Here is a 12,177-nt window from a genome sequence, read left to right as displayed (position 1 = left end):
CACAGGACAGCGAATCACCCTGTCTGAAAACTCGATTGGTATCAAACGGCTTGGAAGGGTCCTTCCCAATTCTGACGACGAGGCTGGTATTGAGCAACGTCATCTTGCATAGCCGTATTAGTTTTGCGGGGATACCCAATTCAAACATCGTAGCATATATAGTCTCGGTATTATATTAAAAAAGAAAACAAATATAATTATTGGTAATAGTTTATAATTTGGAACTTAGTGACTTGTGATTTATCCTCCCTTGATTACAACTACTTGAAGTCGACGAGACATCGATTTGAATATATTTTTTTATAATAATAAAAAAAGTAAAAATACAAATAAAAATAAAAATTTTAGGCCTTTTAGCGCTGTCAGACTGTCTTCCATTTTTGAAAACCGATTGAGAAAGTATTTGCTAGATACTTAGTGACTATACCTATGTATTTGTTGTATTAAGTCGCCAACCAGCGCTGGAAAAATCAGTTCTTCGTCCAGAGGTTAGCCGAAAAACTGCAAACTGTACACTGCAAATGTGATTAAGCAAACGGTAGACCATTTGCATTGAATGGAATAGAGTGAAGCAGCGATTCCAAAAACGAAATGAAAAACTGCTTGGTATCAAAAAGTAATGATACGAAAAGCAAAAAGTACAAGTTGAAATAAAAAAATGAGAAAAAAAAATCGAAGATCGGATTAATTTAACTCAAATGAAGGATCTGGGAATGGCCATGACAACCAGCCGCCAAATAGTCAGCAAGAATGGTGTCACTGAGGCGAATTAAAGCGAGATACAAAAAAACAAACGAAAATATTGTCTGCTCCTTAATATGAAAAAGTCAAGCTTGAGCAGCAAAAGTGGCAGCAAACGTTGCCTGTTATAGGCAAATTGGACAGCTGTTGGCTGGAGCGTTAAGCTACAAATATACAAACATGGATTGCTGCTACTTACTCATGTATTTATATATGCATAAATATGTACTACGTGCTTCAATAAGTCTGAATAAATACATGCATACTTTATTATTTCATTTTTTTCCTATATTTTAATGCCCCTGCCATTTTCACGGTTGCTCCGTATTGTCGCTCGCCGCTGTTGCTCCTCATGTTGCATACATAAGTGCATACGTTGCATGGCAGCGCGTTGCAAACAAATTAGAAAACGCGACACACTGCCACAACACGCTTCTTGGTAGCAAGCGATGAACTAAAGTGTAGGATAGGGGAGAGGCGGCAGTAATGCAGGGCAAATGCTTTTTGGGCTGGCAGACAACAGTAGACATTTAGCAAGCAAAGTTAATTAACAAACTGCCAATAATGGCAACAATGGCGGTAAATGCCACAGCGGACATAAAAACAACAGCAAGCAGCAACTATGAGAGCAACAATAAACAACGGCAACAACAAATAACAATAGCAAAAGCAACAGCAATAATAATAATGACAAGCATTTTTGAATGCAATATTAGTGGCTACTGGATTGGGGAGTATTGACAGCACTCTGGCAATGGCAGCAGCAGCGGTAGTAGCAATAAAAATTGACAACTACAATAGCAACACATATAAGTGGCTATGACAGTGGAAGCGCAACAACTGTTCACCGCCGATCCGCGTTGGATTTTCAGCATTTTTTTTTTGTTTTTTTCAATTCACCTTTTTAATTTCTTATAGTTGCTCGATTGATGCAGCCCCTATCTCTTCAGTTGGTTTGTTACTAGCACAAAATGTTTTTTTTTGTGGCTTGTACATCAGCCACAAATGGTCAACCTAATTGTGGCGGAGCATCATAATTTTGAGCAAATTTTGCATATCTGTTTGCTGTCACTAGTCGCGGACGATGATATGTTGCATGTTGCAGTTCTCAGCTGTGTAGCTGATGATGTTCTTGTTATTCTTGTAAAGTAAATGCAGCTGTACATTAGGGTGGCACTAAATTATTCAACATGTATTTTTATTAACACCACCGTCTTTAAAATTTTATATATAAAAGATTTGTGCATTAGTGTGGCACTTATTTCAAGATATTCACATTTTTTATTATTATATTTTACCACAATATATTTAAAATTTAAGTAAATGCAGTTGTACATTAGAGTGGCAGTAAATTTACGATATCAAAATTTAATATGATTAATGTGACCATTTGTAAATTTTTGAAACTGTTGCGTAACTACATAAAAAAATTCATTTGTGCATTAGGGTGGCACCCAATTTAAGATATAAAAAATTTGCTATTCACTTAACCGTATTTAAATTTTTGGAACTCTTTTGTGTAATTATATAAAAATAATGTACTTTTGCATTAAGGTGGCGCCTAATTTTCAATGTACATTTTCTTTTCTTTACTCACATGAGCATATTTAAAGGTTTCAAACTGTTTTGAGCAAATTTATAAAATAAATGCATTTGTGCATTAGGGTGACACTTATTTCAAGATATTAACATTTTTTTATTAATACCAAAAAATATTTAAATTTTTGGACCTCTTTTGAGTAACTTTAAAAAAAAATATATGTACAAATATAAGGGTGGCACTTGGAAATCTTTTATGTAACTATATAAAAATATTCCATTTCTATATTAGGGTGGCACCTAATTTTTGATGTATTTTTTTTTGTTTTACATGACCATATTTAAATTTTTCAAACTCTCTTAGTAACTTTATAAATTAAATGCATTTGTACATTAGGGTGGCACTTAATTTACAATATTAAATACATTTTATTCGCGTACCCATATTTAAATTTTTGGAAATCTTTTGAGTAACTATATAAAACTATATAAAATAAATGCAATTGTGCTTTAGGGTGACACCTAATTTACACTATCAAAAATTTTTTATTCTCATAGCCGTATTTACATTTATAAAACTCTTTTGCGTAACTTTATAAAATAAATGAATTTGTGCATTAAAGAGCAGCTAAAGATGTAGAAGATTTTTTATTCACATTGCGACAGATTGGGACTTTTTTGTGCATTTTTTTTAACTAAATGAATTTGTACAATATTATGAGACTTTTTGAATAAACTCTATATTCGAAATTTTAGAATTTAGAAAATGTTTTGAATATCTAAGTCCTTCTAAAATATGTACTCGTTTGTGCGCTAATAAATAGTCACAGAATGCTTCGTTTTGCATCATTTTTTTAGCATTTTGAAACTAACCTCACCTCGACGTGTCTGTACACAAAACTATGTTCAAAATAATTAATTTAAATTTCAGACGTTAACAAATCAAAAGGGGCTCAACTGATTCGAATACGGGTTTGTAGCTTTAAAACTTTCTATTGTTTTCTACAATTGTTAAAAAAAATATTTCAAAAAGCAAACCTAACTATTTTTTGAAAAATGTAATTTTGTGTACTAATTTATCTCCACTTAGCGGAAATAATGAGACGAAGCAAAGATGAAAGATGTATGCTATTTGAATTCTATATCTACTGATTTCTTATTTAGTCCTATCACTGAAGCCATCGTAGGACGATTTTCGTAGATTTAACGAAAAAGTCGCCTCTACTTTGAACTACATTTTTGTAGAAAAATAAAAATAGCAGTGCTTTTATAATTTTGCAATGGAGTGTACGCAAACAATTCTTTCCAATTGATTATAATTGCAAAATACTGCTAACCTGAATCCAAATATTCGATATTATAAAAACATATTTCTTACAGAAACCACCCTAATGTGCATAAATGTATATGTCATTATTTGCGCATATATACATAAATATCTGCGATAGGTGTGCTTAGCTGCCAGTATTAATAACAAGCAGTCAAATTCAAGGAGAGGGGTAATTGCGCGGGTGCAAATCTCACTTTAGACATACATAAATATGTAAGTAATTGTCATCGATAATTGTTGTTGCTTTACGCCGCTGTCAGCTGTCGTGTATAAATATATAAATGGCAATTGTTATTTTACGCTAAGCTGGCAAGCTTTTATTGGTGTTATTGTTTTTTATGTTTTTTTTTTTCTATTAACCGCCACTTATTTTGCTGGTTGCGCCAATTGCTCATTGATTAAGGCCATAATTGTTGAATGAACAAATGAATGCTAAACATCGAACAACATCGAGCGAACATCACATGCAAAACATGAAAGCATGAGGAAAAAAATCACTAACAAAAACAACACACCCACAAAAAACTTATTTTTTCCTCGTACAACTCACATTTCGCTTATCTTTCCATTACGAGTATTATAATTTTTTCCCCCAATGCGGCATTAATTCATAGTGGCTGTTGTTATTCTTGCTGTTGTCGCTTTCGGATTTTATTGAAACCTCATAGAAATTAAATAGCATTGCAGTAATGGTGGCTAATTATAGGCAAATGTCGTCATTAGTCGGCATCAATTGGCCAGCACCGCAGCGCAAAAGCGGCATTTTGTTGTAACTACTTGTACAATGGCATCAGTTGTGGTGGCAACCACTGCGCTTTCGCCACCATCAACATCACACACAACTGACGACAACATTATTATTATTGCCCCAGCTGCTAGTTATTACCATTTATTACCTGCGCTTTGTGTGTGTGTGTGTGCATTTATTTTTTCTGTTCACTGATGAATCACCGCCCATTTGCAGCTGCGCGCGCTAACAGCTTCACAACAACTGCAACTGCTTCGAATGCAAAAAAAAAATTACTTGGCTCTGATGACAATCGATGGGAAATTTTACGCTGTCAATAATTCTAGAGATTTTCTTTTCATCGCAATTAGTTGATGACGTCGTTGTCTCTCATTGCTAAGTATAAGCATTAGTTATTCCATTGCAGGAGCTTTTATATTTTTTTGCCGCAGCTGTTCGAAAGTCATGCACTTTTAAATAGATTTACTTGTGAAATCAACCGCAGCTATTTTAAAATAAAATAAATAATTAGCAATGCTGCTTACTACTGAATAAAAAAACTATAGAAAATTTTAAAAACCTTTTGGACTTTTTTTCTGAATCACGCTAGACTTTCAATACAAAAATATGTAGACAAAAACACACACCTACTTACCATTGACGTCAAATTCACGGAGGTATAAGGAGATGCAAATAATTGTACAGGGTGGTCAGTCTCGAGTTTGGAACTTGAAATTTCGATTTTTCGCACTTTGACAGCTAAAATAATATTGGATTATGACAGGCAATGGCAAGCCTCCGAGTGTATTTCTGCCATGAAAAAGCTCATCATAAAAATATCTGCCGTTCGGAGTCGGCTTGAAACTGTAGGTCCCTCCATATGTGTAACAACATCAAGACGCACACCACAAATAGGAGGAGGAGCTCGGCCAAACACCCAAAAGGGTGAACGCGCCATTTATATATATATATATGACATTCTTGCCGCAAATGAACGACATGTTATGAGCCATTTGGTTTATGGCTATACTTTTACAAAAAAATTGCGAAATATTAAACTATGGTATATGGTTTCATGCCTGGCGGATCAACTGTTTCGAATTAAGCAGCCTTCTCTGAACTCTGTATGACTACTTTCAATGATCGTCAAGTTGATTCTATCTGAAGCTTTTGATAGAGTAAGTAACTCATTTTTATTATGCAAATTTTCAAGTCTAGGATTTCATTCAACCTTTTCACATTGGGTTGGATATTACCTCTCTTCTGGTAAGTGTAAAGTCGTTGTCAATGGCTCTACCTCCCTTCCATTCATTGGTTTATCTACATAGTTTTTCCTAAAGCAGCATCTTAAATCAAATGCTATTTGTAATCTTTATCAGTGATATGCCTTTTTACTTTTTCTCTTCTCAATATCTAATTCATGCAAATGATTTGAAAATCTTCACAACCATGTCTTGTCCATCCGATTCCATAAGTCTCTGAAATGACCTTACCAAGGTAACTAATGGTATAAGAAAAAACGTCTAGAACTTGGTATTAGTAATCTTTTTATGTATCTTTTCTGAATTTCATACACAGATACATACCACTTACTATATGGATAGCACTAAGTTTAATACCCAAGTATGAAGTTTCCGACTTAGAACTAATCCTTGTCTCGAAGTTCTTATTTCATAGTCACATAAATAACTATACATATTTCCAAATCATGTTCCATGTTAGCCTCATACGCCGTTTTCGTACTGATTTCTCTGAACCGTAACTCTAAATTACTTTCAACTGCATTAGTTCGTTCTAAGTTAGATTATATAGTATTTATACGACATCTTTATTATGGTTACCATGGAGTCCTTATTCGCATGGTAAAAGATAAAGACAGTTACGAAAAATATTTTTTAAATGTACGATAAGCTCTTTAAATGTTTTTAAACCTGTGCCTTCATGTAATACTAAGTAATACTCAGTTAGCCAATCTGAAATTCTTTCGTAGACCGATTCCATATCAAATGATCCGAATATTTCGGGCATTATCATATTTTTTCTTTTTGTTTCAGAAAATTGATTTATTATTATTATTATTATTTATAGGAAATATATACAATACAACCCTAACTTAATTAGCGCACAAAAAACATTGATCCAAAAATTTTGGAAAAAGTTATAATTCTGACAATTATTCAATGTTGAATATTTTAGTACAGAATTTTTTAAGTGAAGTAACTTCGGTTCTTTTGGACATTTTTAACAATTTTAATTTTTTGTTTAGGAAAAAAAGATTTTTTCTTAATTTCGCATGTTTTTTTCTTAGTTTTTCATTAGTAGACCGTGCCCAGTAATCACTGAAATTGTTATAGTATATTAGAATCCCATCAACTTCTTGAGTTATATTCCAATACGTACAACGAACCAAAAACTGAAAAAAAATATTTTTTTTTTTAATTTGGAAAAAAAAAATTTTTTTTTAGAATTTATGTTTTATCCTAAAAATTAAAAAGCGCTTACATTCAAAAAAATTTCAATTGTTATTTAGAATTTATCTTAAGTTCAAACACAAGATAATTGCTTTCTAAAAATAGAAGTGTTTTCCAAAACATTTTCATAAGCATATTTCATCCTAAAAAAATAAAAAACATGCATAAAAATGTTCAAAAACGCAGATGTTTCACTTCAACATTGAATAAATATAAATATTAAAAAAAATTTTATCATATTTAAGCCTTATTACTTTTTTCTAAAAATTTAATTAAAACAAAATTATGTCAGAATTTAGGTTTCATCCTAAAATATTTAAGCAAGCGTATAAAATTTTTAAAGAAAAATTATAATTATTTACTAAAAATTTAACTTTTTTCTAACAGCAATTTTTTTAGAAAGTATATTTTATCGTAAAAAAATAAGAATAATGCAAACAAGGATATTTTTTGTACTTTTTTTAAATTAAATTTTATCCTAAAAACAATAAAAAAACAGCTATATAAAAATGTTATAAAGCGAAGATATTTCACTTCAATATTGAATAAATCACAATATTACAATAAATTTTTTTTTATATGTTATCAGCTTACCTTTTAACATATTTTTTATTATTTTTTCCTAAAACTTTAATCAAAATTTTTTTTGTTTGAATTTACGTTTCATTCTAATAAATTAAAAAAAAACATCAGAAAAACCAAAACGTTGTTCAAAATACTCGAAGATAATTTTTTTCTAAAAATTTAGCTTTTTCTAAAAGGTTAAAAAAAGTGTATGAATTCTTAAAAACAAACGAAGATAACTTTACTCTAAAAAATTTACTTTGTAATTTATTTCATAAAAACAAAAAGAATTTTTAAGTATATTTTATTCTAAAAAAATAATAGATGTATCAAAATCTTAAAAAAACGAAGATATTTCACTTCAACGCTGGATAAATCTCAAAATTATTAAATTTTGTCCAACATCTTATCAGCTTCCCTTTTTTTATTTTAAAACCTAAAAATAAACTAATTTTCAGAAATATGTTTTTCTTTCCAATAAAGAAATTCAATGACAACTGTGCATCCGGTTTTTATCCAGCAAATTAAATTTCAAATACTAGGTGGAACACCCCCTACACATACGAACATTCACACGTATTTTCCCCGAAGAGGCTTTGAATTCTATATAAAAACAAACGTACTCAAATATTGAAATTCATTTAATTGCATCAATTACAAAGATTGCTAAATATAGCTCTAGACAGTTAGTCAGCACTTATTTACGCAATGAATAATTCTTGGGGGTGTCATTGTTATATGAAAAATTATAGCAAATAAGATCACTGACAACTCAAAAATAAGAATTAATACTTTCAACTGTTGCTACATAAATACTATGTTCAAGCAGGCCATTTTTTTCTTTTTTTCATGGCACCCTTTCCTTATGAGGATATTTTTTCATGGCAAAAATACATCTGGAGGTTTGCTTATTGAGGGGCGGCAGCTATTAGAAAACACCTTTTTATCATTTAATGTTATTGTATATATAAATAAGTTAAGTCTTTAGTGTGGCTATAATTATGTTCGAATATTATTAAAAGATATTCCCAGACATTGGACTTCTTTAGCTGAAATTTGTATGTAATCCCCGTAACATCAAAGTCTTTGTCAGTTTTCACAATTTTTATTTTTTTTTTGTTTTTCTTTTATTTCATTTGCTTTCTTTTATGTTTTTCATAACTAAATCTAATTTTAAAATTTTGCATACATACATAAATCAAATTTTTAAATTTGCTACAAACTTCTCATCCCAATTCTACGGAATTTCTAGAAAGAGTTTTGGTACGTTTTTTTCTTTTGACTTATTAAATTTTTGTATAATAAAGTGCGAATTTGAAGCTGCTAAAAATTAGCTGAAATTTGTATGTAATCCCCGTAACTCAAAGTCTTTGTCAGTTTTCACAATTTTTATTTTTTTTATGTTTTTCTTTTATTTCATTTGCTTTCTTTTATGTTTTTCATAACTAAATCTAATTTTAAAATTTTGCATACATACATAAATCAAATTTTAAAATTTGCTACAAACTTCTCAAATTCTGCGAATTTGAAGCTGCTAAAAATTCCGTTGATTTATTATATGGTGTATTACCCCCACCCCCGCCCCCCGACGCTGTTTCGCATTTTTCTCATATACAGGGTGGTTTGCTACATTAAGAAACTCAAATAACTTTTTTTTTAGTGTATGGAATTCATTTATTTTTTTTTTTTCAACTTGAAGGTCATTAAATTTTATTACATGTAGCTTAACTAGTTTTAAAAATAATTGAATTTAAATGCCCCTCATGATCGTTGACACAAGTGCGGCATCTTAGTAAAAAGTTGTTCATTGCTGCTTTGAGAGTTGCGACAAAAATAGCCGCAATTGTTGCCCGAATGGATTGTTTTAGTTCACCCAAATTTGTTGGCTTTGTTTTATAAACTTCTTGTTTACATAAACCCCACAAGAAAAAGTCAGGTGCAATAAGGTCAGGCGACCTGGGGGGCCAACGAAATTCGGAGTTTCTTGAAATCAGTTTATTGGGAAATTTTCGTCGCAACTCTGTCATAACAGTCTGGGCTATGTGAGACGTTGCCCCATCTTGTTGAAACCACACAGAGTTGAAAGGAATTCTCTTTCGGCGTAGTTCTGGATAGAAAAATTCTTTCAGCATTTTCAAATAACGGTCTCCAGTAAGCGTAACGGTGTGACCATTTTCATTTCAAAAAAATAAGGCCCGACAATACAGCGTGAAGAAACCGCACACCACACTGTCACGCGAAGAGGATGCAATTCCGTCTCGTGGAGTATCTGTGGGTTAGAAGTACTCCATATTCGACAATTTTGTTTGTTCACATTGCCGTTTAAATCGAAATGGGCCTCATCAGACATGAAAAGGCAGTTTAACATGTTTTGGTCTTCTTCCACCATTTGCAGGATCTTCTGGCAAAATTCCAAACGAATCGGCAAGTCTGCTGCATTCAGTTTGTTAACCATTTGAATTTTGTAGGGAAATAAGTCTAAATCTTTGTGCATTATTGTTTGCAAAGACTGTCGGCTGACACCAAGTTGAGGAGATAAGCTTCTTGTTGAAACCCTTGGATTGCTTTGTATAGCTGCAGCTACAGCAGCAATCGTTTCCTCCGTCCGAACTGGTGGGTTTCGATGATAAGACTTTCTTGCGACTGTTCCTTGCTCAGCAAAATTATTCACCAGTCTCATTATGGTCCATCTGCTCGGGGGATCGCCGCCAAACATCCGCCTGTACTCTCTCTGTACCAAAACTACGGACTCCAGTGCGTGATAGCGGCGGACTATCCAAATTCTTGTTTGCGTGTCCCAGTTATCCATTTTAATAAATTTTAAAGATCAATCTGCAAATTAAAACAAAAATGGAACAGATAACTTAAAAAGAAAAAAAGTTATTCAATTTTTTTTTGGTAGCGGCTTTCACCAGCCACCCTGTATATAAATATTGGCATATAAATATTGCCAACGTCAAGGTTAATATAACTTCAAGAAAAATTCGAAGTGATTAAGCACCATTATAACAACATTACCTAATATCTCATTTAGATGTCTTGTTATTTTTATTTTATAATATATATTTTTTCTTCCTCTCTTCATTTCATGTCAATCGCACCACGCCAACCACAACAACAACAACACTATCACGTTCACATCGATCCACTTTGACCAACAATCGCAAACGCCACACAGGAAGATCTCCTCATTCACGGTGATTCTGTTTACGATATCATTGACAAACAGGATCACGCAGCCATACAAGCCGAACTGAATCGCAATGTGCCACCACAGCCAGGCCATAGTCAGCATGCAAGCGCCGCCTCAGCAGCAGCCGCAGCAGCAGCGGCGATCTCAAGTCTGGAAGGGGAGCATCGTATGTTTCTGTGTCGCATGAATGTCAGTCGAAATGCGCGACGACAAATGCGTTTCGGCGATCAGAAGGTGAGTGAGGTGTGGAATGTAATTTGTTAATGTATATTTAAAGTTGATAAAATACACCTATATTTGTAATATGGATACACAAGTAAATACTTACATTTTTAAATGATGAATGAGTTATTCCGTTTCGGAAATTTCAAAAACTCTATTATTATATTTGTATTTTTTTTTTTTTTGGTTAAATATGCCACACCATTTTGGATATTTGGTTGAACTCCTACTTCTGGTGGTGCACGTCTTGATGTTGAGGGACCTACAGTTTCGAGCCGACTCCAAACGGCAGATTTTTTTATGACGAGCTTTTTGTGGCAGAAATACCCTCGGAGGTGCGTCATTGCCTGCCGAGGGGCGACCGCTATTGGAAAAAATGTTTTCTTCATTTTGGTCTTTCACCGAGATTCGGACCTACGTTCTCTCTGAATTTCGAATGGTAGTCACGCAGCAGCCCATTCGGCTACGGCGGCTGCCTTTATTTTAGTTTACTTGATTTATTAATTTGTATAGGTCTAATTTAACTCCATTTTAATTGCATTTTGTAAGCCTCCAAGTACCATCATCTGCGGAGGAGCGACCACTATTAAAAAAACCTTTTTCTATCAATTCAAGCCCGTGCACTTTCGAATGATAGCCACGCATGAGCGCATTCGACTACGACGACCGCCTTCAGTCGTTAGTTTTGCTGAATTCTTCGAAGACTCCTAACAAAAAAATGGTGATGTACCACTCAGAATTTACTATTTTAAGTTTCTGTAGTGAAACTGTTGCGACATAACCAGATTTTTCAGTTTATGCAAAAAACAGGCGACGATTTGCTGTGAGAACATGCTTACATTTTCATATGTATAGGTTCAAGATTCGTCACTTGTTACGATGTCGTAGACGTGTTTTGAATCACCGCTGTGGAATTTCTTAACCATTTTTGCACCTTTGTAAGCAGGAGTGCCACTTTATTCGGAAATCGTAAATTACGCAATATCGAAGATTTATGTAATATTGAATGTACGCTGGTCCTGCTTATGTGCAAGGACGCTTCTATCTCGCGATATGTCACATGATGATCTTGCGTTATGAATTCACGTACAGCATCTATAGTTTCTGGCTTTACAGAACCTTCAAGAAATTCATCCTGCAAGGATTGACGGCCACATTGAAACTCATTATACCAGCATTTCACAGTGGCCAAGTAATTTGATCAAAGACCTCCTACATCGAAAATAGTGATAAATCATCGCAGAAAAAATTTTACAATTTTTCAATTCACTGGAAAGAGAACAAATAAAGCTCGTGAGTGAAAACGTTGTATATAAGTTTATGCTAAAAAATACAAAACTTTGAAAATATCGAATTAGAACACATCACACGACTTATGGCAAAGGCGACT

General features: G+C 33.0%; 1 protein-coding gene across 1 annotated transcript in view; it reads left to right on the top strand.

The window, feature by feature from the left end:
- Nucleotides 1–12,177, top strand: part of LOC129248976 (uncharacterized) — a 108,896-nt gene that overhangs the window by 62,601 nt on the left and 34,118 nt on the right. Inside the window, exon 5 of the mRNA XM_054888605.1 lies at nt 10,551–10,799. Within this exon, the coding sequence (XP_054744580.1) occupies nt 10,551–10,799 (249 nt within the window). The remainder of the gene's footprint in view (nt 1–10,550; nt 10,800–12,177) is intronic.

This window comes from Anastrepha obliqua, chromosome 1, assembly GCF_027943255.1.
Source record: "Anastrepha obliqua isolate idAnaObli1 chromosome 1, idAnaObli1_1.0, whole genome shotgun sequence".
Taxonomy (NCBI): Eukaryota; Metazoa; Arthropoda; class Insecta; order Diptera; family Tephritidae; genus Anastrepha; species Anastrepha obliqua.
The sequence above is the reverse complement of the archived record's forward strand: the minus strand, read 5'-3'. Positions and strand labels throughout refer to the sequence as shown.